Source organism: Lonchura striata, chromosome 10 (assembly GCF_046129695.1).
Source record: "Lonchura striata isolate bLonStr1 chromosome 10, bLonStr1.mat, whole genome shotgun sequence".
Classification (NCBI taxonomy): Eukaryota; Metazoa; Chordata; class Aves; order Passeriformes; family Estrildidae; genus Lonchura; species Lonchura striata.
In genome coordinates this window covers 13275766-13299895 of record NC_134612.1, presented here as the reverse complement: position 1 = coordinate 13299895, position 24130 = coordinate 13275766, and the positions used below count along the sequence as shown (strand labels likewise).

The 24130-nt window shown below is 41.1% G+C and overlaps 1 protein-coding gene across 2 annotated transcripts; it reads right to left on the bottom strand.

The window, feature by feature from the left end:
• Positions 1-5180: 5180 nt before the first annotated feature.
• Positions 5181-23540, bottom strand: DIPK2A (divergent protein kinase domain 2A). 2 transcript variants are annotated; one of them, XM_021536915.2, is made up of 3 exons: positions 22830-23540; positions 10915-11218; positions 5181-8535 (listed from the first exon to the last, which is right to left on the bottom strand). In XM_021536915.2, exons 1-3 carry the CDS (start codon positions 23481-23483, stop codon positions 8204-8206), a joined length of 1290 nt encoding a protein of 429 aa, XP_021392590.1. In that variant the 5' UTR covers positions 23484-23540; the 3' UTR covers positions 5181-8203. The 2 variants fall into 2 exon arrangements, with proteins under 2 accessions (XP_021392590.1, XP_031361504.1); XM_031505644.2 differs by lacking the exon at positions 22830-23540 and adding an exon at positions 22402-22539.
• Positions 23541-24130: the final 590 nt, after the last annotated feature.

Sequence of the window (24130 nt, the reverse complement as noted above, 5' to 3'; positions counted from 1 at the left end):
AATTACAAACATATGGTCTGCCTAGTCTTAAGTGGTTTGCCTTTAGGGGAACCATCTGACCATACCTTTCAGCCACTGTGAATTACATCCCCAACAGACATTGGAGAAAGTTCCCTGGAAACTGGGCTCAGTCCAGCTGCAGGAACTGCAACAGAATTTTCAAGACACATTTTTGCTATCCCACAGTTAAACACCATTTTCTTTTTAACTGGTACCTGACAAGGAGCAATGATAAGCTGCCCCAAAGCTTCCTTTGACAAGCTACCACTTCTCACCAGCCTGAACTGGGAAACCATTTCCCCCAAAGCCTTTTCAGACTGGAGAGCTGTGGAGGTGAAGCCCCTGTCCCCTCCTGCAGGATGCTGCTCCAAGAGCCACCAGCACCCACCAATGCTCGGCCTGAGGCTCCTTTGTCACTAGGTAAGGAAAAGCAGAAGTCAAATTTATTCTGGCTCTTGAATGCAAAGCAGAAAACAGCTACCAAAATGAAATCAATATAACAAAAAATCAACATCTACGTGGAACACAGGATGATCATGGGCTGCTGACCAGATTTCCTTCTGCAGATGTGACAGCTGCCTGGACTGAGGTGCTATTTCAGCAAACATCCTCCCTTCATTGTTTCTGCTTTGGAAGAAAAAACTCTTATCCTTGTTCATGGTCTTCTAATTATATTTCTTTTCTTTTTGCTAAATATTAAGCACAAATAAATCTTAAAAACAGATCCTGACCCCCCGATACCTGCTTTTCCTGCAATTCATATGCTGATACCATTGTATACCACACACAAATTGCCATGTGTACCTCATGGGAACAAAAGCTCCTCTCTGGATGACTTTCCAATGTGTGGGTTATTTAAACATGGTTCACTCTGCCTGAAATGCATGTGAAGTGAGAGTTTAACTTCAAACCCGTTGCTTTGGTATATTGTTCATTAATATACTTTCTCTAACTTCACCAGCTCCCTTCAGTTCACCCCAACACACCTCAGACTGTGGTCATGCATTGGGACCCAAGCAATGCAGCACATTGCTTATTTGTTTGTAGAATAGAGAAGTTCTGGTAATCTACCACTGAAGAGTTGTGCTATAGGCCAGAAACATACACCACTTCATGTGCAACTGCAATTGTGTCCTTACTACACATCAGTTTTAGTGATGTGGGGCAGCAACATTAATTAACTGCTAGCCCACATAGAGAAAAAAACACATAGAAATTGTAATAGAAAAGATTTGGTTACACTTCAAAAAAATGTTTGTAATTACTGCTTATTTATGGAAATACATCACAGTAAATTTTAAAAATTTTATTTAAGAGGCACTAATAAAAATTGCTAAAAAGTACTTTTGCAAGTTTTTAACATTATAAAGGCAGAAAAATTAGATTCATCTCACAAAATGTAATCAGTTGAACTCCAAAGTATCATATACTGAAAAAAAAAAAAAAGAAAAAAAAACACCTATAAGAATATATCTTCTCCTTTCCAAAATACTTTTGCCTCAAGAGAGATGGGTTACAGTTTCTCATGTCTCAAAAATCCAGGCATCAAAAGAGACAGTGTGCTTCTACATCTAGTGAATTACAGGAGAATTGATCCTTGTGGGAGCATTTCAGATTTCCTGCAATGGACTTGGCTGAGGAATGCTGCTGGACATCTAAAAGCCAGAGCTGCAATCTTTCTCTTACAGTACTAAAAAACATCTGCAAGTCTGTAAGAGAAGTATTCCACATCAAAATACCTTTGTAAATACCAAAACAATCAGAAACTACAGTTCCTTTTCAGTAAATGAAAATACAAAATGTAAATACAACAGCACCATGTAAGCTCAGTTATCACACTTCAAATCAAAAATTTAAACTCGAAAATAACTTAAAATTTTAAGAAAAGGAAGATCCTTAGTTTGTTCCAAATAGCACCTGGTTACAGATCAGTTTTTAGGTCCTTAAGATGCCAGATCTGATGAACAAAGTCACATAGATAAGGACAAGAAGGCAGGGAAATCAGATTATCAGACTTTCTACAAGTAAAACAATTAAAGCATCATTAGTTGTGAGCCTGAAGTCCAATCTGAATTCTGCAACAGCAGCTTATGCTAAATACATATATATGTGTACATTTATATGTACATTTGTATATACAGACACAATTTGATTATGACATTAGCAAAAGCTAATAGATAAATAATACACAAACTTAACTGTAAGGAAGCTCAGTCAAAATGCAGGGTCCTCCTTCTGCCTAGTGAAGAAAATACTCAGCTCTCAGAGTCTGGGTTTACAATAACCCTGTTCAGGAGGAGTAAAGCAGATTTGAAATGAATGTCTCAATCCTGTTCCTGCTCCCCAGTGCTGGTTTGATTGCAGTGTTGATGCACATGAAGCAGATTCCTTGCCACCAGCTCTTACCCACGTGCACACCCAGTGTCTTCCAAGCCCTAACAAATACAAATTGGAGCTTCTAACTGAGCATAAACACAATAAAGACAAGTGGAGGAGACAAGTCCCAGCTGAGGGGGAGGCAGATCTCAGGCATGCACCCCCTGAGGATGCAGAGGTCTTGCTCAGTCTGCTGAGCCCTGCACTGAAGGGATCCATAGGGCAACCACAGCCCCAGGGAGCAGAGGGCAGAGCCAGGGGACAGAGGCACAGAGACCTCCTCAGCTTTTGTCTCCTTCCTACTGCACTTGCTGGTCAATCACCTGGCCAGTGCAGTCACGACATGACACACCTTCATACATCCAGACAACTGTGTCCACAAGCAAAGAATTTCTACAAAATTCTGACAAGAACCATTTCTGATAACATACATGGCCTTGGGGCAGGCACACATCATAGCAAGTATGTGCCAGGTAACACTTCCATAGTGCTTTCACATTTCAAACCATGAACACCATCACACTCACCAGCTTCTTTTTACCCAAACCTGAAAGGAACAGGGAATGAGGTGACACTGCTTCTAGCTCAATTGCCAACTATTTAGGGAAAAAAAGGACAATGTTAGCAAAAAGCTAATCTGGTCTATTTATACTGTAATGGTGCTAAATTATTCTGAAAATAAACAGGTTATATAAAGATCAAAGACAAAATTATGTATACATAATTTTACTATTTGGCAGAGACAAAATACCATCTTTTCTAAAAAGATGTTAACAATAACCCTAATATGAAGTTTTGTATAATACCTTTGAGGAAAAAAAGTAATTAGAAAAATAATTAGGAAAATATTGTAATGGACTGCAGACAGTATCTACAAGAGACACTGGGGAGAAGTGCAAAAGTATGTACAGCTGAGGACAGGAAGGCAAACAGCTGAAGGGATAGCTATTATCTTCCCTGTCAAGTTCCCCTCCTTTGTAAACTAGGAAGTTTTTAAACAAAACATCACCAACAAAAAAAATAAACACAACCAAGAACATCTAAGTCAAATATAAGACAGTGGTCAGAGAAAAGAATGTGTTTTCCTAACCTCTTCCAAGTCTCACCTTCCCCCAAAAGAAATCAAGAGCTCCCAGGTGTTTACATATTTTGATTTTATAAAATAGTAAGTAAATTGAGACTTTTTTTCAAGTATATTGATTCATATTAGAACTGGATAAAAAGTAGGCCATGAATTCCAAGGCTAAAACACAGAGTGTGCTTTGCCATATTCCTGTAACTGTGTGTGCTCACTGTACAAACTCCACTCCTCACTCTAAGTTGCTGCCTGTCCTTAAAGACAGAAACTCTTTAAAGTTGTTAAATTTGCTTTTTGTCAGAGCTCTAAATTAGCCCTTAGGAAAGTGAGCATGAGTGTGCTAAGCTCAACCACCTCCACATATAGTTTCTCAAATGAGTATCTAAATAAACAGTTAGAACTGCTCCCAATATTCTGCAACAAGTAGAATAATTAGACCCATTTTTTGTATTCTAATTTTCTACTGTGAGGCACTGAAGTCAGCAAGTTTCCCTTCATTCCATTCCCCAGCAATATTCCAATTTTTTTTTTCCTCAGAATTCTGGTCCTATTTTTCCATGCCCTCTCTCCTGATGGAGGTAGGCCCTTCTTCTCACAGAGAAAATTAAAACTTATTTCAAACAGTAAGCAATTTTTTAAAATATGTGAAATTACCAAAAATCCTCACAAAAAAAGGAAAGTGTTTTCTTGTAAGGAAAACACATCTACTGGGGTTCAGGTGAAACAGCTGCATACTGACAACTGGTACATTTTACAGAAAACCAGACATTCCTATCCCAGCCTGATAACCAAAGAAGCTGAGAACTTTAAAGTCAAAATTAAATTGCATTTGTGGTTAACAGCAATGAAATCACCTGTTTAACTGTTTTGAGGACTTTCAGAACTACTTTTGGAGGGAAAATCCCCACAAAATTAAAATACACTACATTTTGAAAATCACATTCCTTTAAAACTACTCAGGATATCTATTTGGGAATGTGTTGTTCTACCAAGATGGCATTAAACAGATGCACCAAGCCTCCATAAATACCAAAAGACAGAATTCATAGTAGAAGTCAAAGTTATGCATAAGCATCATGTTCAGAATAGAAAGGTGTGTATTATATTGTCTGGCTAATACCCCCCCACACACTCAAAAAAGCTCTTCCTCCCTGAACAGAAGCTGTTTATTAAACAGCCTGTTTTGCTTTGAAGCCTATTCTGCTTTCACTGTGCTGTTTTCAGAACAGTGGAGTTAACTCACCAAATACAAAAAACAGCCTTAGATATTTTCAAGTCAGAACTTTCCTGCTGACCTGAACATGTAATGTCCATCACTAATGCCCTTAAAACCTGCCTTGATTTCCAGCCACACAACACAGGTACTTCCTCTTACTTTCAGCAGGACAACCAGACTCACCTGCTGCCAAAACAGCCCCTGCCCTGTCCCTGCCATCACCCGTCCCTCTGCAGAGCCACAGGGCCCTTCTGCATCCAGCCAAGGCTCCTCAGGGCAGGGGCAGAAGGAGCCAGGCCACCAAAGGCTCTGCCTGCAAGGAGGTGACACCAAGAGTCCTGACAGATGCTTCAGCCTTTGGATCAGACTAGAAAGAAGGATGGGAAAAAGGTTCCCATCTGTCACTTCTGATGATGGTACACTACCAAAACTATGTTCTATGTATATTTTAATGCATCCTAGATTATGACAATCTTGAAAGACTTATGATCTCAAAATGAATAGCTGAGATGAGGTTCTTAAAGTATTCTTTATTAATATCATTAGAAGTTGCAGAAACAACTTTTTTGTAATATAAAGGCACAGGGAGACAGTTTTGATAAAGTATTCCAAACAAACAGTAACTTACAGTACAAAAGGACAATTTTAATGCACATACAAACCCCAAACATCTCATTCAAAAATATTTCACCATGTTCAATAATAATGGGCAATGACTAAAAATATAAATTGTTATTGTACAATAAATATCTGACAGGTGCAAATGGAACAAGATTTATTGCTCTCCACAATGTTTTCCCTGTAGTGTTTTTGTTGCAGTGGGGGGTTTTGGGGTTTATTTTCCTTTAACTTCCAAGTTCCTTTTATAAGTGGCTTTAGTAACTTGCTTCCGGAGGGACTAAACCCCAAACAAAATCTAAGAGAACAGTCTGACAGTTACAGAACTGTGTCAAGTAGTAACCAAAACTGGCAGTGTTTGTTTCTTTTACAACTTTAACAATCACAGTCCACTCTCTCTTTGGGAAATGTGGTAGATGATTAAAAATCAACTGGAGTGGTAAATCAAGGCTTTTATGGTAGGGTGGTAGTGATGCCTTGAGAGGCTACCTAGAACAGAGGCTAGTGTTAAAGGAATGAAGTAGAGATTTATTAAAAGGCCTTTAAAGGATACACCTTAGGCAGTTCAAGTGGCTCTACCCAACATGGACACCAGGCCAAGAGTTTTCACACTTGGTTTTGATCCATTTCCATATTGGGGTTAATTGTCCAATTACAGCTTCAGGGTATGAAGACCCATCCTCCCAGACTGCTCTCCTCAACTCCCTGTTGTTTGCACTTTTTGAGCCTGAAGCTGCAATGGTATCCTTGGCTCTCGGGCTGGAAAAGGATTGTTTTGTCTTACTCAGCTGTGAAGAGCACTTGCTAACACTTTATATGAAGTTCAGAGTTATATACTAATGCAGTACAGAATCTGGAAAATATGAAAGCTAAAACTTAAGGCATCAGTAGTACCTAGTCTGAGGGTTATTCTGTTTTCTTCAAATAAGTGGATTTTATGAAGAAAAGTAACACGAATGTTCTCCAACAGCTTGTGCCAGAACAAGCACATAAAACTGTTCAAATGAGGGGAGGAATTAAAATTAAAAGCTGCACTGGGCATTCTAACTTCAGAAAACAAGACAAGGGACTGGGAACAAATTAAGACTACAGAGGCAATTATAACCTAAGAGTGAGAATTTCCAATTCCAAAATATCATTAATCATAGACTCTTTAAAGTTGGAAAAGACCTTTCAGATCATCAAGTCCAACCAGCAACCCAACACCACCACCATGTTCATCATTAAACCATGTCCTCCAAATACAGTGACCTAAGAAATCAAAGAGCACTCTGCATCTCTGTGTGGCCCCCTCTGAGCTTTGAGAAAGGAGGGCAAGTCAGTGAGTTTGCCATTTTCCACACCTGCAGAACAATTTCCATCAGGCTCCAATGCAGTACAGGAGGCAGAGCAGCTCTGCTCTTGGAAGCAGCACACGTTACCTCGCTCAGAGTTAAGTTTAGCTTGTACAAAATAGTGTTTTATACACACATTTAAGAAATATTAGTCTCCTTCATTACTGTTACCAGAAGTAATATGCACACATTTCCTAAGAGCATCTTTGTATGAACAAGATTTCAGGGAAATTAAGCATAGTAGTTGTAAAAACAAAAAGCAAAACCAAAAATTGAGGAGCAAGCTTTCAAGTGAGTTTTTGTAGCAGTAACTGAGGCTTTTATAAAAACTGTGATTTATGAGAACAATTCCATATTTACACAAACCTGTACTGGGAATAGTTAAACTTCATTCAAGAAAAGGTACCTAGAGTGAGTACAACTTACTGGTAAACTAAAACATGAATATTCAGAAAATTCCATTCAACACTCTTAGGAAGAATGTAAAACAAACTGCCAACTTGATATTATTCAAATTAGAGTTTTCTCTAGCATAAGTACACAGTTTCAAAAGTTCTTCAGAAAGCAACCAAGGACCATCAAAATCTGAATTTTGAAAATTATTAGTTTCACAACAGTATAGCATTCTTTGTTTACTGCATGTTCAAAAACTAGTAAATAAACCATTTTCTTTGGCTTATACTTAAACTACACCAGATTAGTGATTTTTTTATTTTTAGTCAATCTTCTATCCCCAATTTAAATTAACACAGATCTTTTTATTGTGTCTTTCCAATTTTCAAATTCTCTCTGTTAAAAGTAAGAGTTTACTCATACCATGATTTCCTGTTAAACAGCCATGTGCATATACTGGCACGAAGGGTAAATTTTGTACAATAGTTACATTAAGTGATATTTCCAATGGCATAACCACAGAAGACATTAAATGAATGTTAGTTCAAGTGAGATTTGGGCTTATGATGATCTTAAAAAAACAAACCACAATGTCTAAGCATAGTAAAATACAGTGTAAAACCCCCTAAAATTAGACAGTAAACTCAGGAATCCTGCACTCACAGTAAGAATGTTCTGCACAGCATTAAGATGAAAGCCCGTTCAGTTTGAAACAATGCAGACAGCTAGGTTTACCTGGATGTATATGCCACTTCAAGGTGTTTAAACAAACACAAAAATGAGACAATGATGTCATGAAAAAGGCCTTTAAAACAGGCCACCAGTCTAACTTGACTTTCCAAGTAAGAACATCAGTTTCACAAAACTGTGACACTAATGCAATTTCAGGTAAAGTACCCTTTGACACACAAGCTGTCAATTAAGCTATCACAGTCTTTTGTGACCCACTCCCTTTTAAACAGTTAGGGAGAACAGTCAATAGTAGCTCAAGTTTTAATTTAGTAAGTACCTTGTTTGTTTGCAAAGGAACATTATAACACCATAAAATTCTATTTTTACAGTATCTAGAAAACTGATAAACTAGGGTTTTTTATTCTCTCTTTTTAACAGAAGAGTCCAAAGCTTCTGTTTTCTACATGTCTTTGCAATAGTGTATTAGCTAGTGCTGCAGAAGAATTTCACTGTGGACTACCTCACATTGTTACTGAGTTGTGCAAGGTATTCCCGGAGTTCCTTGGCAGCCTGGAATCGGCCGTATCTCTTCTTTGGGTTGGCACACTCATCCAGCAGGGCCTCCAGGCGCCCCTCTTTGGCAATCTCAGCTGGGGGGTCGTGCAGGAGCCCCCCCGAGGTGCCCCGCCACGTGGCATGTCTGGACAAAAGGTTCTGACAAATGGCATAATAGTTGTGGTCCACAGTGACACGAGCACAAAGAATCTCTTTAGAGAAGGACAGACAAGCTTCTTTATCACAGTCATCAAACTTGCTTTCGTACCACACGTCCCAGTTCTCAGGTTTATCTGTGAAATGCAAGGAGACAGTAAAACAAGTGAGAGAGGGGAGCAAAGAGCCTATGTGTGTCTGAATACAATCAGCAGCTCAAAACACAGCAAACTGGTAATATTTAAACTAAAAACCAGTTTTGTTTAGATAAACCCAGAAATGCTGGAGCCTAAGACTTCCTCTGACAGCCTGATACATCGTTCAGCTGAAATGGTCCTGGCAAAACAAAAAATAAGGGGAAGAAAGAAAGAGGGCAAAATAGATAGCAAAGAGAGGGCAGGGAAAAAATCAGCACAGTAAAGACATGAAACCTACATTCACACATACCCAGAGGAAAAAATGTAGCATGAGTAAGTACAAGAGAACAATCCAGAGCCAAAGCTGAGAGAAAAGCAAACAAGCAACATGATTTATTTTAGCAACATAGATTTGGATTCTCCAGTTGCCCTGGAAACTACTGCTAGCAAGTGGTCTACCAAAGACTAAAACAACATTGCAAAGTAATTGCTATGAACTTTTGAAACTTTATCTGCCAGCTTACTTTTGACACAGCAGTAACCAGAAAATATAAAAAAGCAGATGTATTACTTATAATCTTTGAAAAAAGTAAATTCAACAAGGCAAACAGCATTTATACACATTTATACCCTTCTCCTTGTCACAGCTTTAACTCAAAACCTGATTTACATAAAATACCTCATGCACTAATAACACTTAAAAGGTTACTAAGTGTGAGCTCTCCGAGTTCTTACTACTTTTTTAGAAAACTTTCATCTTATGCCTCCAGACTACTGCCAGCTTCAAGAACAGGTCCTTATCATGGAGTCCCAGAGTTTTGCAGATGTCTCTTAGTAGTGTGTGGTACAAAGAAAAATTAATCTATGCTTGGCAGAGCTGACTATTGTCTTCTTATTCACAGCACACTGAGAGTTAGTTTAGGAAAAGAAAGAGTACTGAAGGATGACAGCTGAAACTATAAAAAACATGATGTAAGATCTGCAGAATTAAAAGCAAAGTCAATGTGGGAAAAAAAGCCAGCAAAGGAGAATGGGAAAAAAGGGCTTCAGAAAACTCAAATATGACATCCCAAACAGAGCACAATTAGGTATTATTGTACAGTGCAACTGGACAGAAGGTACATATCGAAGTATCTGAACAGGCATATTGATCAATCTGGACAGAGACTGTCTCATGGAACCTTCCCAAAGATGCATGAAACCCGTATTAAACATCAAGCATGACACAGGTTTATACAAAGAATTTTCTCATGTCCTCTTTTGTTTTCTGTGTTCTTGATTGTTAGATCATAAATCACACCAAAACCCTGACTTGGACAACAGATGTGACACTTGCAGCATTCAGCCTCTGCAAGGAGCTACTCGCTCCTATTGCACGTACGTATCAGCATTTTCAGAGCTCATCTGGACATCTTTCTGCCTGAGCCATTCAGACAGGCTCCAAAAATGAAAGCCTTCAGTAATATTATTTTAAGAGGGAAGGAAAGGAATGGAAGAGAAAGGAAAAGAAGGAAAGGGTTCTACATTAAATGTACTGGATATTCAATATATTAAAAGGTTTCCTTGGTAGGCTCACACAGTTTTAATCAAAGCTGCTTGAGAACATAAAATAAATCTAATAAAAAAAACCACACAACCCCAAAATACACTTCCTTGTAGAAAAGTGTGTGGATAGAAAAACCCAATCTAAAAGTTAATTCCACAGCAAAACATATGAAGCCTATTTGCAAAGCTTAAAATAATCCATTCACCCGAAGCAAACTGGAATCACTTGGCCTGTTGCCATGAACTTCTGCAGAATCCAGTTTCATGTTCCATGTCTCCAGTCTTTAGGTCTTGTAAGTTTATAAGCTCAAAAAGAATATAAACCTATGTGATGCCACTTTGTCAAACACCTCTCCTGCTGCCACTGCTTTAAGCTTTTACAATTGACAGAAAGAAAATTAATTTGGAAACAGCACTAGAATTACCCATTCCTTCAGTTCCATCATTACAGAGAACCAATGGGAAGCAAAGTCAGGCTATGGGACTAAGGCAAAGCAGGCACTAATGCTGTTTGTCATTCACAGAAAGTAGAATTCCAAGACTTCCATTGTGACACAGGTGCTTGGAAAAGACAAAAGAAAACTTTTTTCTCTTAGCTGAGGTGAACAAGACAGCCAGGCTGCTTTTCTGTCTATCTGTCCCTCCACCTGTCCAAACACACCCAGTGACAACACCCTCTCCTCCCACCCCCACCTCTGCCTTTATGCACGTTTACAGTACTCAAAAGCATCCAGGTATGCTCAACAGTTCATGAAATGTATTTAGCGACCACACATACTTTAAATATTGCAGAGAAAGAAGTGACACATGAGGTGAGTGAAAGAAGACACTTACTCTGTCTGATTAACCTTTTGTCTGCTACCAGAACGTTTTCTGCATCTACAATGATAACTTTCCCATCTCTTGGTCCCACTGCAAAGTTGTCGAAGCTGACATCAAGGAGGTAGAGTGCAAATTCAAAGTCATTATTTGTCAGCTGCTCAGCTATTTCCATTAATTGCCAGGCCAGATCCACTCGTTTCTCCCATGGTGCATTGAAGTAACTCCACAGCTCTTCTCCCACATAGTTGACAGCCACCATTCTCCCACATGCTCCCAAGTACTTTGCAAATGGCCAACCCTCGTCAGATGGAAAACTCTGTATATAAAAAAATAAATGTTTAATTAATACAAAACAACTTAGATTTTAAAAGGCTTTTCAATAAAACTTAGAAGAGAAAGCTGCAAATAACCATCAACACAATAACCCATATATTTCTAACATTTGAGGGGAAAGGAAAAACAATACAAAATGTATTTCTGTGACCAAGAGGCCTTGCTGGACTAATGCAGGGAAAAAGTTGGATGATCTGAAATGATACATAACCCATATCTAGCTTTCCATCTGTACACATACACTCACATGTATTTGCACACACAATTTCACAAACCATCTTTTTCTCTTGGTGTTTTATTACACATCTGTTGTAGTAATGCAAGTATATTTCCCATCAAATGTTGCATTTGATCTTTTAATTAAAACCAGTTCTTTTAACAACCTAAAGAAAAAAAATCTCTACAAAGTGGCACCTTCTTCTCTCCACCACCACCCCTTCCATTTTCCCAGTTGATGGGATTCCTTTGAGGTTGCTTAATTTTCTAGCATACCTTAACAGTCTATCTCTTGATTAACAAATACATATATACTGTGTGCTTATTACACACAGCCACAGAACATTTTTATCAATGTTCAGTAAAATCTGTCTCCACCAGTACCTTTCTTGGAAGTTAACCTATTACACTGAATAGAAATGGCACACTACAAGAAATTACAAAAAAACCCAAAACACACCAGCATGGTTTTCCTAATTCAGTTGTGTTGAACGTGCCCTAAGACTTGAATATGAACAGACAAGCACTTAAAAGGTACCCTCTAAACTATGGAGGAATGCAACAGGAAGAAACCACCAAAGCACTGATTTAAGAAACCCCAAATTTAGAGAAGTTAGCACTCTATTACTGTGATGTACACCACTTTTAACTATCAGGAGATACCACCAGGTGCCCATGCTCCTTCCTAGTGTTCTGCCTTGCTGTGGTGTCATCAGACACCACTCATGAGCCATTCTGCAGTAATGACATGGCAAAGGTTTCACCACAGCTGGCATGACCCGCATGGTGGGTTTCAGGATGAATGAAAGCCTTGTACCTTCTGGAATCCACAATGACAGAAAACACTGTCACCTGGGGAAAGAGACTGGAAGGAAACACACCATGTAAAACACATCTGAACTACAAGGCCAAGCAGAGAAGAGGTGCATCACATAACCAACTTGGTCTATGTAGTACACCTGAAGAAACAAAAATCACAACTAATATACATAATTTACAATGTTTGCTGTTTCTATAGCAAAAGCCATGAAGCTACCCTCTAAGGTGGCAAATCTTAGAAGACAATTTCTGGGTAAGCAACCATGTTTACCACCACAAAGAACCACTTTTCTTGGCTGGGCAAAAGGACATCAGAGCCATATGGATAACAGAATAGGTTCAAAGTTTTTGACACATCTACATGTCCAAACTTCAACTCTATTCACATAAGAAAAACGGATTGTGATAAATCCTGAGCGTAATACAAACTAATTTGACAGGTTTGAGAGCAGTATGGTATTTTCAAGCTGTGATACCGTGTAACTCAGCAGAACTAAATCTCTCTCAGTAACTGCATCTACCATGCAAAAGGGAAGACATTATCCAGCCTGCAGGCTTATTTACCTGCAGGATTCAGGGCAATTAATGAAAGTAGAAGTACAGCCAAATCGCCACCAGTTCAGGTCAAGTGTGACATTCCACAGTTAAGAGGGTTTGGGGATTTTTTTTCACTTGTTTTGTGGTTAACCTTCCAACAAATGAAGTATGTGCTAATTCAGTCTTCCTTAGTTATTCTGAACAGACTATATAACAGAAACATAGCTGTGGCATCAGTAAATATCACTAAAGAGGTATTTTATGTGCATTTACTATGACTGTATTCAATCCTGGACCAAAACAAAACAAGAAGCAAATAGCTGTTGTCCATCAAATGAAATTATCTGTTTAATCTACATCATACAAACCTCTCTAAATTGGGGAAAAGTTATCTGATTACATTTCCTGATAAACACAAGCTTAACTAATTTCACCAACTCTGCATGACATTTTCATATCGCTGCATTTGATCAGCACTCAATTCAATGATGCTTAAATATTTTTATTTAAATATTACTTTGGACCACCCTGCTCCTTTTCCACAGTTCTCCTTTTCTATGTTCCAATCTTGCCCTGCTTATGACTTTGCCTCCCTTTTCAAACACAAGTTCAACCATAAACAGTTGAACCTGGCAAGGAATGTGCTACCACTGGAAGCAAAGGTATCCCTCCCTCCCAACCCACCAAGCACACTAATTTCAATCCCGTGCACATCATTAGGAAAGGAAGGCTGGTACTTGCCAGGCTAGTGCTCCCTGGGATCAGAGCCTGATCCATACCACACCACACCCCATGCTAAGATGCACTGCTGAGAGGAAAAGAGAAGGCCTCCACAGCTGGGTGCAGAACAGGGAAGAAGCTAAGAGGACTTCTCCTTTTCAGCAGCAGCAGGGATTTATGTAATGGATTAAACTGATTTTCAAAGTACAGAGTTAGTCACTCATCTCCTAAAGACATCTATTATGCTTCCTGCACTGCAGACAAGAAATTCTAGGAGCAGTCAGGTTTATTTAGAAGTGCACACCTTCATGTTACAAGTAGAATATCTGCATGCCATGCTGTAACAGATATATTTATAACGCTGTGGCAATAAAAACATCTTTTGACAACAGGAGAGCGGGGAATCCTGCCAAGGTCTGCACATGTACAAACAACATCTCTGCTTTGGCTCCCTTCCAACTGGCATGTAAGAGCCACATCTACACTTCATTACCCAAGTCAGTAGCGGAAGAAGGGGATAAAAATATGTACAAGTGCCTCATTCAGTAGTTTTTATATTCACTTGGTGAATTTGACAAGAATATTAATTGAAGTGCAGATCTCTTTTATTTGCAAGCAGCAGTTTAAAACTTTTGGTACTATTCTATCTTGAAAGCTGTTTTCTAAGAGGAAACTGCAGCTAACTTGACGAGGATTTTTTTATTCATGTATTAAAATTTTGAAAGCCAGCAAGAAATGAAAACAAATTTATATGATTAATGAACATGTATTCCATGAACAAGTTGCATTTAGAAAGTATCTTACATCATTATCAAAAATCTGATTTCTGGGGAATAATGCATAACTTTATGTTTTATTTTAGTAGTCTGCATATTTAATTAGATATTTTGTACTTGAATATGCTCTTTTCAGACTTAAAAACCTGCATTTGACAATCAAATTAAAAACTAAGCTCTTGTTCAAAACCAGAAACAGCTGTTTGACAAAAGAATCTGATTCTGATGCACTCACATTTTATCTCTGAACGTACATACAAATGCCAGAGAAGCCACAGAAAATTAGACTTTTTTATATGTTTTAAAATAAAGTAATGCATATGAAAATCTAAAAACAGAGAGCTTAGTATGATTCCCCTCATTATTATCTTTCTGTATTCAGAGAAATATGTATATCTTCTAACAGAAAGATGGAAAACAGTAAAGATGCCAAAAGCTTCTGCTACCTCCATTCCCAGTGACATACCCCCAAAACACATTTTCCTTGCTCTAACTAGTGTAGCTCCAAGCTATCTCTCTAAGCAAGGCTTAGAAACCTAAACAAACCCTGCCAAAGGAACAATGCACATGCTGTTCCTGAAACAATAATACTGCATTTATACCTTTAAAATATACAGTGCAGTCTCAGAATAAATATTAAGAATTAACAGAGTGAACTCATCACTTCACTGAAGCACAAAACACACTATCAGTGCATTTGTCTTCCTCACTTCCATCTGTCTAAACCTGAGATTATACACAAATGTGCCAGTGCTTTTTGTTCAGAGCTGTGAACTAGATCAGGCAGTGAAGATTCACCAGCTTGAAGCTGGTAAGGCCTATTGTATTCTGCAGGAACACAAAGCCCCTTTGAATTAAGCATTTAAAAGAATATTAGTTTATCATAATGAAGCATGTAATTCATCCTCATAATCAAGACCAAAAATCCAAACTAGTTTAAGTAAAAACTGACACTTCTGTTGTTAAAAACCATGCTTTTCATTTTCAAAACTGTTCCAGAAGATGCTCTATTTGCCACCTCCAGTGTTTGCATAAAGTGAGTTCCAGCTCAGAAAAAACACCTCGGACAAAACCTGCCCAAACAAAGAGCTGCATCTTACATGTGAAGAAATTTTAAAAAACAAACACAAACAGAGCGGAGACTTGTCTCCAAAGGACACTGAGGAACTTAATGGAAAATGACCCCCTCACTGAAAAATGATACCTTCACTGAATCGCCCCGCTGAACCGCAGGCACCAACAGGTGGGGCAAGGAGAACTCAACATGCTCATCCTCAAAAGGAAAATGAGTTTTCTCTCAGAGTATGCTGATTCTGCAGTGTAAGCACAAGTAGCACTTGTATTAATCACCAAGGCAAATAAGCAAAGCTCTGGAACCATGAAGAGACGGAGAGCAGATTTTACCATGATGGTTTTTGGATCAAAGGAGTTACAAAGCACAGATGCCTCCTTTTGTCAGGAACTGATCTGCATTCTGGAAGATACATATTCAAATGTTTTTCTGAATGCTAGTGAGTACAATGAAAACCAAGTAATTACAGCTAAACACTACAGGATTTGACATTTATTTAAATTCCCACAGAAATTATACACATATAGCCTATGCACACAGCGGCAAGTGGATTTCACCAAGTACTCCAGATATTGGTGTTCCTATTGAAACCATGGTTTTTTAGTTTATTTGACTGTTGTTCAAGTTTGACTACATTGCAACTAGTTACTACATACAATTAATGCCAACAAGAGGTTCACACCTGGCTTGACACACTATAGGACAAAAAAAAAAAAAACAAACTCTAAATACTCAGCCATTAAGATGAACACTTCAGCTGTAAAAGCTGTATTTCAAAACGCCAGCAGACATATGCCACTTTTCCAAATAAATTAATGAACAATGATTAAACTCAAGAGCCATAGTAAACCAAATTTAATATCATTATTGGTTGTCACCTGTTCAAATTGGTTTGTAGTTCATAGAAGTTTCTTTCAGATTAAAGTTGCAAAAGATGCAAATAATCATTGTGTATTTACTTCTCATCAGTAATGAGCCTGGAATATGTCACTATAAAGGAGTCCTAGCAGAGACGGCCTTATTTTTAAAGTTACTTTGCAAAATTGGAGTCTAAAACAAAGCCTCAATTACTTAATTCAGGGAGGTTAACCACAACTCCCCCATACATCTGATATACCAGAACATTGGTATTGCAATGTTTCTAATGTAGAGTGAAAAAATTTTTTTCTGCTACTGGAAACTGGAAGAGTGATAACCTCTCAAAAGAATTTATGTTTAAGTCTGTATAGTGACTTCCTAGCAGCCTTTAAATTCAGCCAGCCATTCATCATAATACATACCCCACAATAACTTCAAGAAATTCTAGACTATTTTAAAATATCCCTTTTAATTCACCCTACATGTTTTCACTCTAGGGAACTTTCACCATGAAAGAAAGATGAAAATAGTTTTGATAACTTAGGGAACATAATTAAACATGACAGTTAACATGACAAGTACAAGCCAGTTCTGGTCTAATATGTACAGTCATATGTCACTGCAAAAAATGAATTCTTCAGTTTTCAATACAACCACATTAGTAGAATATTCTTGTAACATGAGGCCACTCAATTTTAATTCAACAAAGAAACAATCTTTCGTCCCTTTTAGAAAGGTTCATAATGGAAATTCAGTCTGTTAAAATCCTAGTATCTGTATGAGCCAGGACTTAAATAACACAAGTCCAGCCAAAGACATGTCAGGTAGTGCAGATACCACCTTAAATCCACTGCTTGGTTTATGGCATTAGAATTATGGAACAGAAACACCAAATTCAATAATGAAGACATTTTAAAGGGTACAAAGTATTGAAACTAACTTGGCATTCTACATTCTACCAAGTTCTTTAGAACTACAGAAAATAACTTATGATTAGAAGAGTGTGTACAAAAAAAAAAATAGAAAAGAGGAATTTGCCCATTTACTTACGTATGGATCAGCAAAAAGAGTCTCTGGAACATTTGGCTAAATTGCTACTTTGAGTGAATTTTGTGCAAGAAATTGTTTCAAATTGATCAGTTAAAGTTTTAATATATGTTTACCAGATGTCAACTATTGTTCTTCCCATAACAAAACTAAACAGAAAGCCCAACAATGACATGTAGAGAAACCAGAAGAATTTTAGGTTATGTGGCAACAGACTGTTCATGCAGAGTAATTACACCAGGAATAGAGATACAGATGTTGGGTTTGTTTTGTTTTGCTTTTTCCCCACAAGGAATAAGAATGATCAGAAGTTGTGAGAAAAATAAAGTCATTAAGCTTAAGCATTTAGAAAGCTAAAACCGTATCTGAGGGAGGGGCAATGATTTACAGTCTATTAAAAATGCAGAAATACTGCTATTTGGCACACTGAGATTGGCATTTCTCTTAGAGAAATAAAAGTCCTTGAGACTTGTAATTTACATACAAGACACAAATGTTCACCATCATTCTTTCACGAATGTTCATTTAAACAGGTTGTTAAAAGCTACAGCTCGAGACAAAGTTGCATAATGCACTCTGGATTTAATTGATAGATACCTTCTATATTTTGAAAAAAATCTTCATTACATGCAAGCACTTTCTTTTAATTGCAAAGTATATGTGCAAATTCCAAATTTACTTTGTGTGCCAGTCTAATTTTTCCCACAGTAGCTGGTATGGGTCTGTGTTTTGGATTTGTGCAGGAAATGGCATTGCTAACTCGGGGATGTTTCAGTTATTGCTGAGCAGAGCCAAGGCTTTTTCTGCTCCACACCCAGCAGCCCGGGGAATGGGGGTCACAAGAAGCTGGGAGGGGACACAGCCAGGACAGCTGACCCCAGCTGATCCAAGGGACATTCCATTCCATATGGCATCCTGATCAGCATGTGAGGCTGGGGGAAGGAGAAGAAAGGAGGGGGGACACACATCCAGAGTGACAGCATTTGTCTTTCCAAGTCACCATTCCCTGTGATGGAGCCCTGCAATGGCTGAGCACCTGCCTCCTATGGGAATTGCTGAATGAATCTCTTGTTTAGCTTTGCTCTCCTTACTAAACTGCCTTGCTCTCAACCCACAAGTTTTCTCACTTCTGCTTTCCCAGTTCTCTCCCCCATCCCAGTGTGAAGGGAGGGAGCTGCGTGGGGCTGAGTTCCCAGCTGGGGTTAAACCACACCCCTGAAAACAAAGCAAACACAGCTGGCATTTCCATATGGCACCTGGCAATACTGTAAAGCAACAACACAGCCAACACAAAGGCAAGACTGAGGGTTACAAGACCAGCTCTAGATGCACTTTTGCCAAAACAATTTATAAATCCTGTATTTTGGTTTTGCCAGTACAGATGTAAACTGTCTTTTCAGGTTAAGTGTAAGGTCTTAGGAAAAATACAGCCACCTTGCTGAAAAACAGCTTTCTTATCAATAAACAATTTCTTATTTCAGCAGTCTTGAGCCACATTGTACTTCCCCCAACTCCGAGAACAAGGATTTGGGGCATTGTTGATTTTTCATGTTTAAGTAGAGAAGGTAACACTTTGCCAGTGGCAGAATGTGTCAGACACTGCGTGGCTGCACACCGGGGCTCACAGCACAGCTACAGTGGCACCACAGCAGCAGCTCAGGAACAATCATCCACACTGCCAGGACACGGGCACAGCGCTCCGAAGAGGAAATCTGGAGGCTCACAGGGATCAGTGCAGGAGCTCTATGAAAAATGAGGCATTACACCTTTCAGTTCTACTACCAGTAAGCTTATGTTCCAACTTGCAAGTGAAGATAAAAATTAACCAAGTTACTTGATAAAGTTGAATAACATCCACTATTTAAACAGATATCACTGTTGAAAATATTTCAAAAACTTTCTCCACTACATGTATTTTACAAGACAAACTAGAAACTGGGTGGTTTATAGAAAGTCACGAGACAAGGATAAACCTGCTTACATCCATAATGGTTCTATGAATTCGGCAAAGAGTGAACAGTCACACTACACTCAGTCTCTAATCCACATAATTTTTTCAATTTTTCTGTTTCTTCCTGAGGCAACTTCAGCCAACCTATCTTTGCAAGTGTTTGACGCACACCATCATATTCAGTTTGGAATAGGATGCCACACATAGATCCTATACTCCAGGTGATTTCCATATAAAACATTCTGTTTATCATTGAATGAGTAGAAACAAGCAGCAAGTAAGGTTGTTGCTTTTGTCCAAATAAGCTGTTCAAGCCTATATGAAATACTGGTTTAAATGTAGCATTTTGATTACAAATCTGACCTTCTTTTACTAAAAAGTATTCATCTTTATTGCAGAAAACAATTATTAGGAAGGGAGATGAAAAAATCCCAGACCTATCAGAAATTAAATCTTTAGCATACAAGTTCTTTGGTTCAAATGTGAATTCAGATGAAAATTGTGAGAGTATTTAATTAGTGAGCAGTTTAGCAAGATTCTACAGAAGAAAAATTAGTATTTTAATACCCAAAAAATATCTAAAGTGTACTTGACCAATACTGCAGCTGTCATTCCATTTGCTTAACAAATTAAAACAGCAAAAGAGGCCGAGTTCTTCCCTGAGTACACCTACACAATAAATAAGTGCAAACAAAGAAAGCTAACAAGAAAGTTATAAAAGTTAGGATTACAACATGTAGTCTGTCCTGAACTGTGCAGTGTTACACTTTTGATACAAGTCCCTGAACAGTAATATCATGCTATGAGTTAAAGCCCCACCTGGAAAATTCCCACAGCAGAAGCTGTAAATCACTTGTGACAATGCAGTTCATAAGCAACACCACTTCAGGAACAATCCATACTCCTCAGAGGCTTCAAGCTAAAATCCCAGCCTCAGATGAAAAGCCTCACAATCCACAAATTGCTGACTCTTGTAGACAGCTACAGTGAATTTTCTACTATAATTCAAAGACCAAGCTTTGAATTTCTATTAAATTGCCTGTTTACATTTGTCTGTAACACAATGAAGCAACACAGAACTTGCATGCACTGTATACCAAGAGTTTAGACATCATCTTCACTGTTATGAACAACAGAGTCAGTCACTGTAGTGTTCCATGAAAGGCTTGAGGCAAAAACAAGTAATATTTTCCCTTGTGCCCGCTTGGTGACAGACAGCATTAGTTAAATGTATCAATTTATTGATTGCCTTATTTTAAATTAAAATCTGATTCTTCATACAACATCATGCAGGTTTCTTTTCTTGGAAGCATCTGATTTTTAAAACCAGCCTACAAGCTTCATTCCCATAGCACTACTTGCCTTCATCTATACTGCACAAACTATAGGATAAAATGTTTTACAAATGTTATGTACAAACACAAACAACCTTCGAAGTAGTCAATTATCAATTCTAGAAAGTAACCACCTCTCAGAGTGTCTGGCATGTTGCTGTTGCAAGAGCTGCAGAACACAGAATTACCCATTCCAGTTTCTCAGATGGAGACTAAACCTGGAGTACTATGGAATGGGAAGAGATCATATAGATTCATGTACTTTACATATTTCATTCCTAATTGAGGGAAAGTCTTCAAACCTTGAGTACCCAACACCAAATTAACACTCTTCTGGAGAAACCACTAGGAGTGTTTAAGCACACAAAGCTGGCCTGAAACCCCCCAGAAATATTGTCCAAGATATGCCAAAACATCAAAATTTACACAACTCTATGAAACACTTTTGATCCGTAAAAAGGCAACAGACTTAACAGACTTGCTTTACTTCTCTCTGAACTGCTGAAGGCTGCCTCACTTCCCACAAATCTGACTAGCTCTACTCTCAGCTGCACCCTTGTTAAGATAAATGTTGAGCAGAGTGCTCAAGTCCACACAAGATTTTCTTCTCTTCAACAGATTTGCTTGACAGTCTCAGGACTCATCTACAGCTCATGAAGAAGCTGAGAGGAATCAAGGCTCCTAATCAACCCACTGCCCACCATTTATGATCCAGCCCACTACTGTCAATGCCACAATTGTGCCATATCCTTTGCCTGTAAAGAATTATGAAGAAACAGCTGTTCTCTGGCCATCGAGGTCTACACTCAGTATGTTGGAACCACTGTTCAAAACCAAAAAAGTAGGCTGTATGAAAGGCAACCAAAGCAAATCACTCCTCAAAGAGTTTCTGAATATACTCAGAAGAGCGAAGCAGTTTTGATTTTCTTACTTAAGCAGAGTTTCCTTTCTCACTGTGCTCAGGAGGAACTTCACAGTAAAATGTGAGACTTGCTGTACCCTCAAGTCTGCTGAGAAGCAAACTGGAAACACACTTTGAAAACAAAACTAAAGAGAGCTGTACATGAAGAGACTGAAGGGCAGAAGGCATACTACCAAAAAACCTAACTGTAATAAAGTTCATAAATTGATTTTCTAGAAATTAGTCAGTAGGTGAACTTTCTGGAGGGTAAAGCCTGCAGCACTGCTTTTTGAGCATTTCTTGGCCTCTCATTAGGGAAACAGCAGATGTTAAGAGTAATCATGAGGTAATGTTTTCAAAACATATTTGCAAATATTATTTTAATCATACATTGGATAAATGCAAGGACAGTTCAGTAGTTAGACAAAACAGTTCTGATTCCAAACCTAAATGCTAAAGGCACACTTGGGAGTTCCCTTGATAATGTCAAAAACCAAAACGCAAAGCTCCCCATCTGAACAGATATAGGATAGAAACAACTGAGCGGCACCACAGAACAGAAAGTTCCTAAGCATATTTCATCTAAAAATTTACATAATATATTAAAGCACAAATTTCAGGTGTGTGCACATAACCCGTCCCCCTAATTAAAGACTACAAAACATGTAATCGCTGAAAAGAGAACACTGTTCATTTATCTGTCCGTCTATTTTCAGGCTACAAATACCTATCTCTAATTTCTACCAGCACTAACTATATTTAGTTCGCATTAAGAACATGACATAGCACATGAGTCAGTTTCTGACACGGAAAGCACAACAGCATCGCAAGCACAGTCTCTACGCACTGCCTCTTAAACTAGACCCTAAGAAATGAATCACGGGCACCCACTGCTGCCCGGGAATATGTGACCGGCGGAACACGCTGACACCGACCTGTGCGAAAGGCACAAGGCAGCAGAGAGCATCAGCCTCCAGCACTGACCCGCACGCTCCTGGGGGACCGCGGCTGCCGCTCGGCACCCGACGGCACAGCGGGATGGGGATGGAGCTAAAAAACCCTGAGGAGGGCGGCAAATCGGGAAAACACACGCGGTCTTTGAGGGAGGAAAGAAGGAGAGCTGATGAGGCTGAGTGAGCTAAAGGAACGCCTCCTACCCCGAGGCAGGGACCGGGGACCCTCTGCTCAGCCCGCCCCGCCGGCACCTCTGCAGGAGACTCAGGCGCGGCACGGAGCCGCAGGCGGCCCCGCGGTCCAGCGGGGTTTGGGGCCAGCGGCCGGGAGCCCTCGGCCCCACGGCGAGGGCAGGAGGGGCCATTCCGGAGAGGGTCCCGCCGGGATGGGCAGCGCCCGCCGCGCTTACCTGCAGCACCAGCGGCTCGGGGTTGAAGGCGAGGGTGATGAGGAGCTGCATGCGCTCCGAGTCCTTCAGGTTGCGCAGCAGGAAGCTGCCCGAGTCCTTGGTCTCGGCGTAGCGGCGCACCAGGCGGTCGAGCAGGCGCTGCGAGGGGCAGTGCACCAGGTCGGACCAGCCCTCCACGGCGCCGGGGGTGAGCAGCCGCACGTCGCCGTTCAGGCTGGCGAACTCGGTGGCGGGCAGCGCCTGCAGCAGGTCGCAGCGGCCCCTGCCGGTGGCGCGGCGGCAGATCTTGGTGTCGATGTCGGCGAGCTCCTGCGCCGAGCCCAGGCGCTTCAGCACGACGCGGCGGGAGCCCTCGCGGGGCTCCCCGTACCGCGCGAAGTACACGTTCTTCACGTTGAAGAAGTCCAGCAGGCGCAGGCGGCCCCAGCTCTCCAGCCGCAGCTGCCCGTTGAGGAACTTGCGGCACCAGCTGGTGCCCCAGCAGGCCGGGCACTTATTGAGCTGCAGAAAGCGCCGCTCCGACAGCTCGTTGCGCTGCAGCGAGGCCAGGAGCGAGTGCGTGTTCAGCACCAGCGCCGCCGCCAGGCTGCCCAGCACCGCCAGCTTCACGTAGCGGTACAGCCGCCCCAACTTCAGCGACACCAGCCGCAGCATCGTCCCGGGCCGCGCCGGGCCCCCCGCCCTCCGCCGCGCTCGCTGCCCGCCCCGGCCGCGCCGCGGCTCCGGCTCCAATAAACTCCCCGCCTCGCCGCCCGCCCGATAAAAGGCGGCCAAGTTACTGAGGGGCCGGCGGGGAGGGGGAGGGCAGGGGAGGGGGGGCGGCGCCTGCAGCGCGCGGGCCCGGGCGGCCCCGCCCCCGGGAGGGGCTCGGGCTCCGCCGCCGCCGCCGCTCCCGCCGCCGCCGGGCCCCCCCCCCGCCCGGGGGCTCCTCCCCCGCCCGGGGGCTCCACCCCCGCCCGCCGCTGGACACGCCCCGGGGGCGGGGCCTAGCGCGAGCGCCGCCGGCCGCCAGCGGTTGGCTGCGCGTGACGCGGCGCGGCCGCGTGCGGCCCCGCCCACCCCGGGCCCGGGGGCGGGGCCGCCGCGCGCGCGGGGGGCGGGGCGCGGCGCCCTTCCCGCCCCTCGGCCCCCGGCCCCGCCGGACTCTGGCGCTGGCGGGGAGGGGGCGCGGGGCCGCCGGGGCTGCCGCCATGTTGCGTGCGGCTGTGTTTGTGTGCGTCCGCGTCTGCCCGCCGTGCCCGCCCCGGCGCAGCAGCGCTCTCCCGGTGCCCGCGGGGATTAAAGCGCCCTGCCCGAGGCCG

What these genes read in the sequence shown, in the direction of transcription:
- DIPK2A (XM_021536915.2), bottom strand. Translation starts at nt 23,483, where the DNA reads ATGCTGCGGCTGGTGTCGCTGAAGTTGGGGCGGCTGTACCGCTACGTG. An exon ending in CCGAGCCGCTGGTGCTGCAG is followed by an intron (nt 11,219 to 22,829) that starts GTAAGCGCGGCG and finishes TTTTATATACAG; the next exon opens with AGTTTTCCATCTGACGAGGG. An exon ending in CAAAAGGTTAATCAGACAGA is followed by an intron (nt 8,536 to 10,914) that starts GTAAGTGTCTTC and finishes TGCATTTCACAG; the next exon opens with ATAAACCTGAGAACTGGGAC.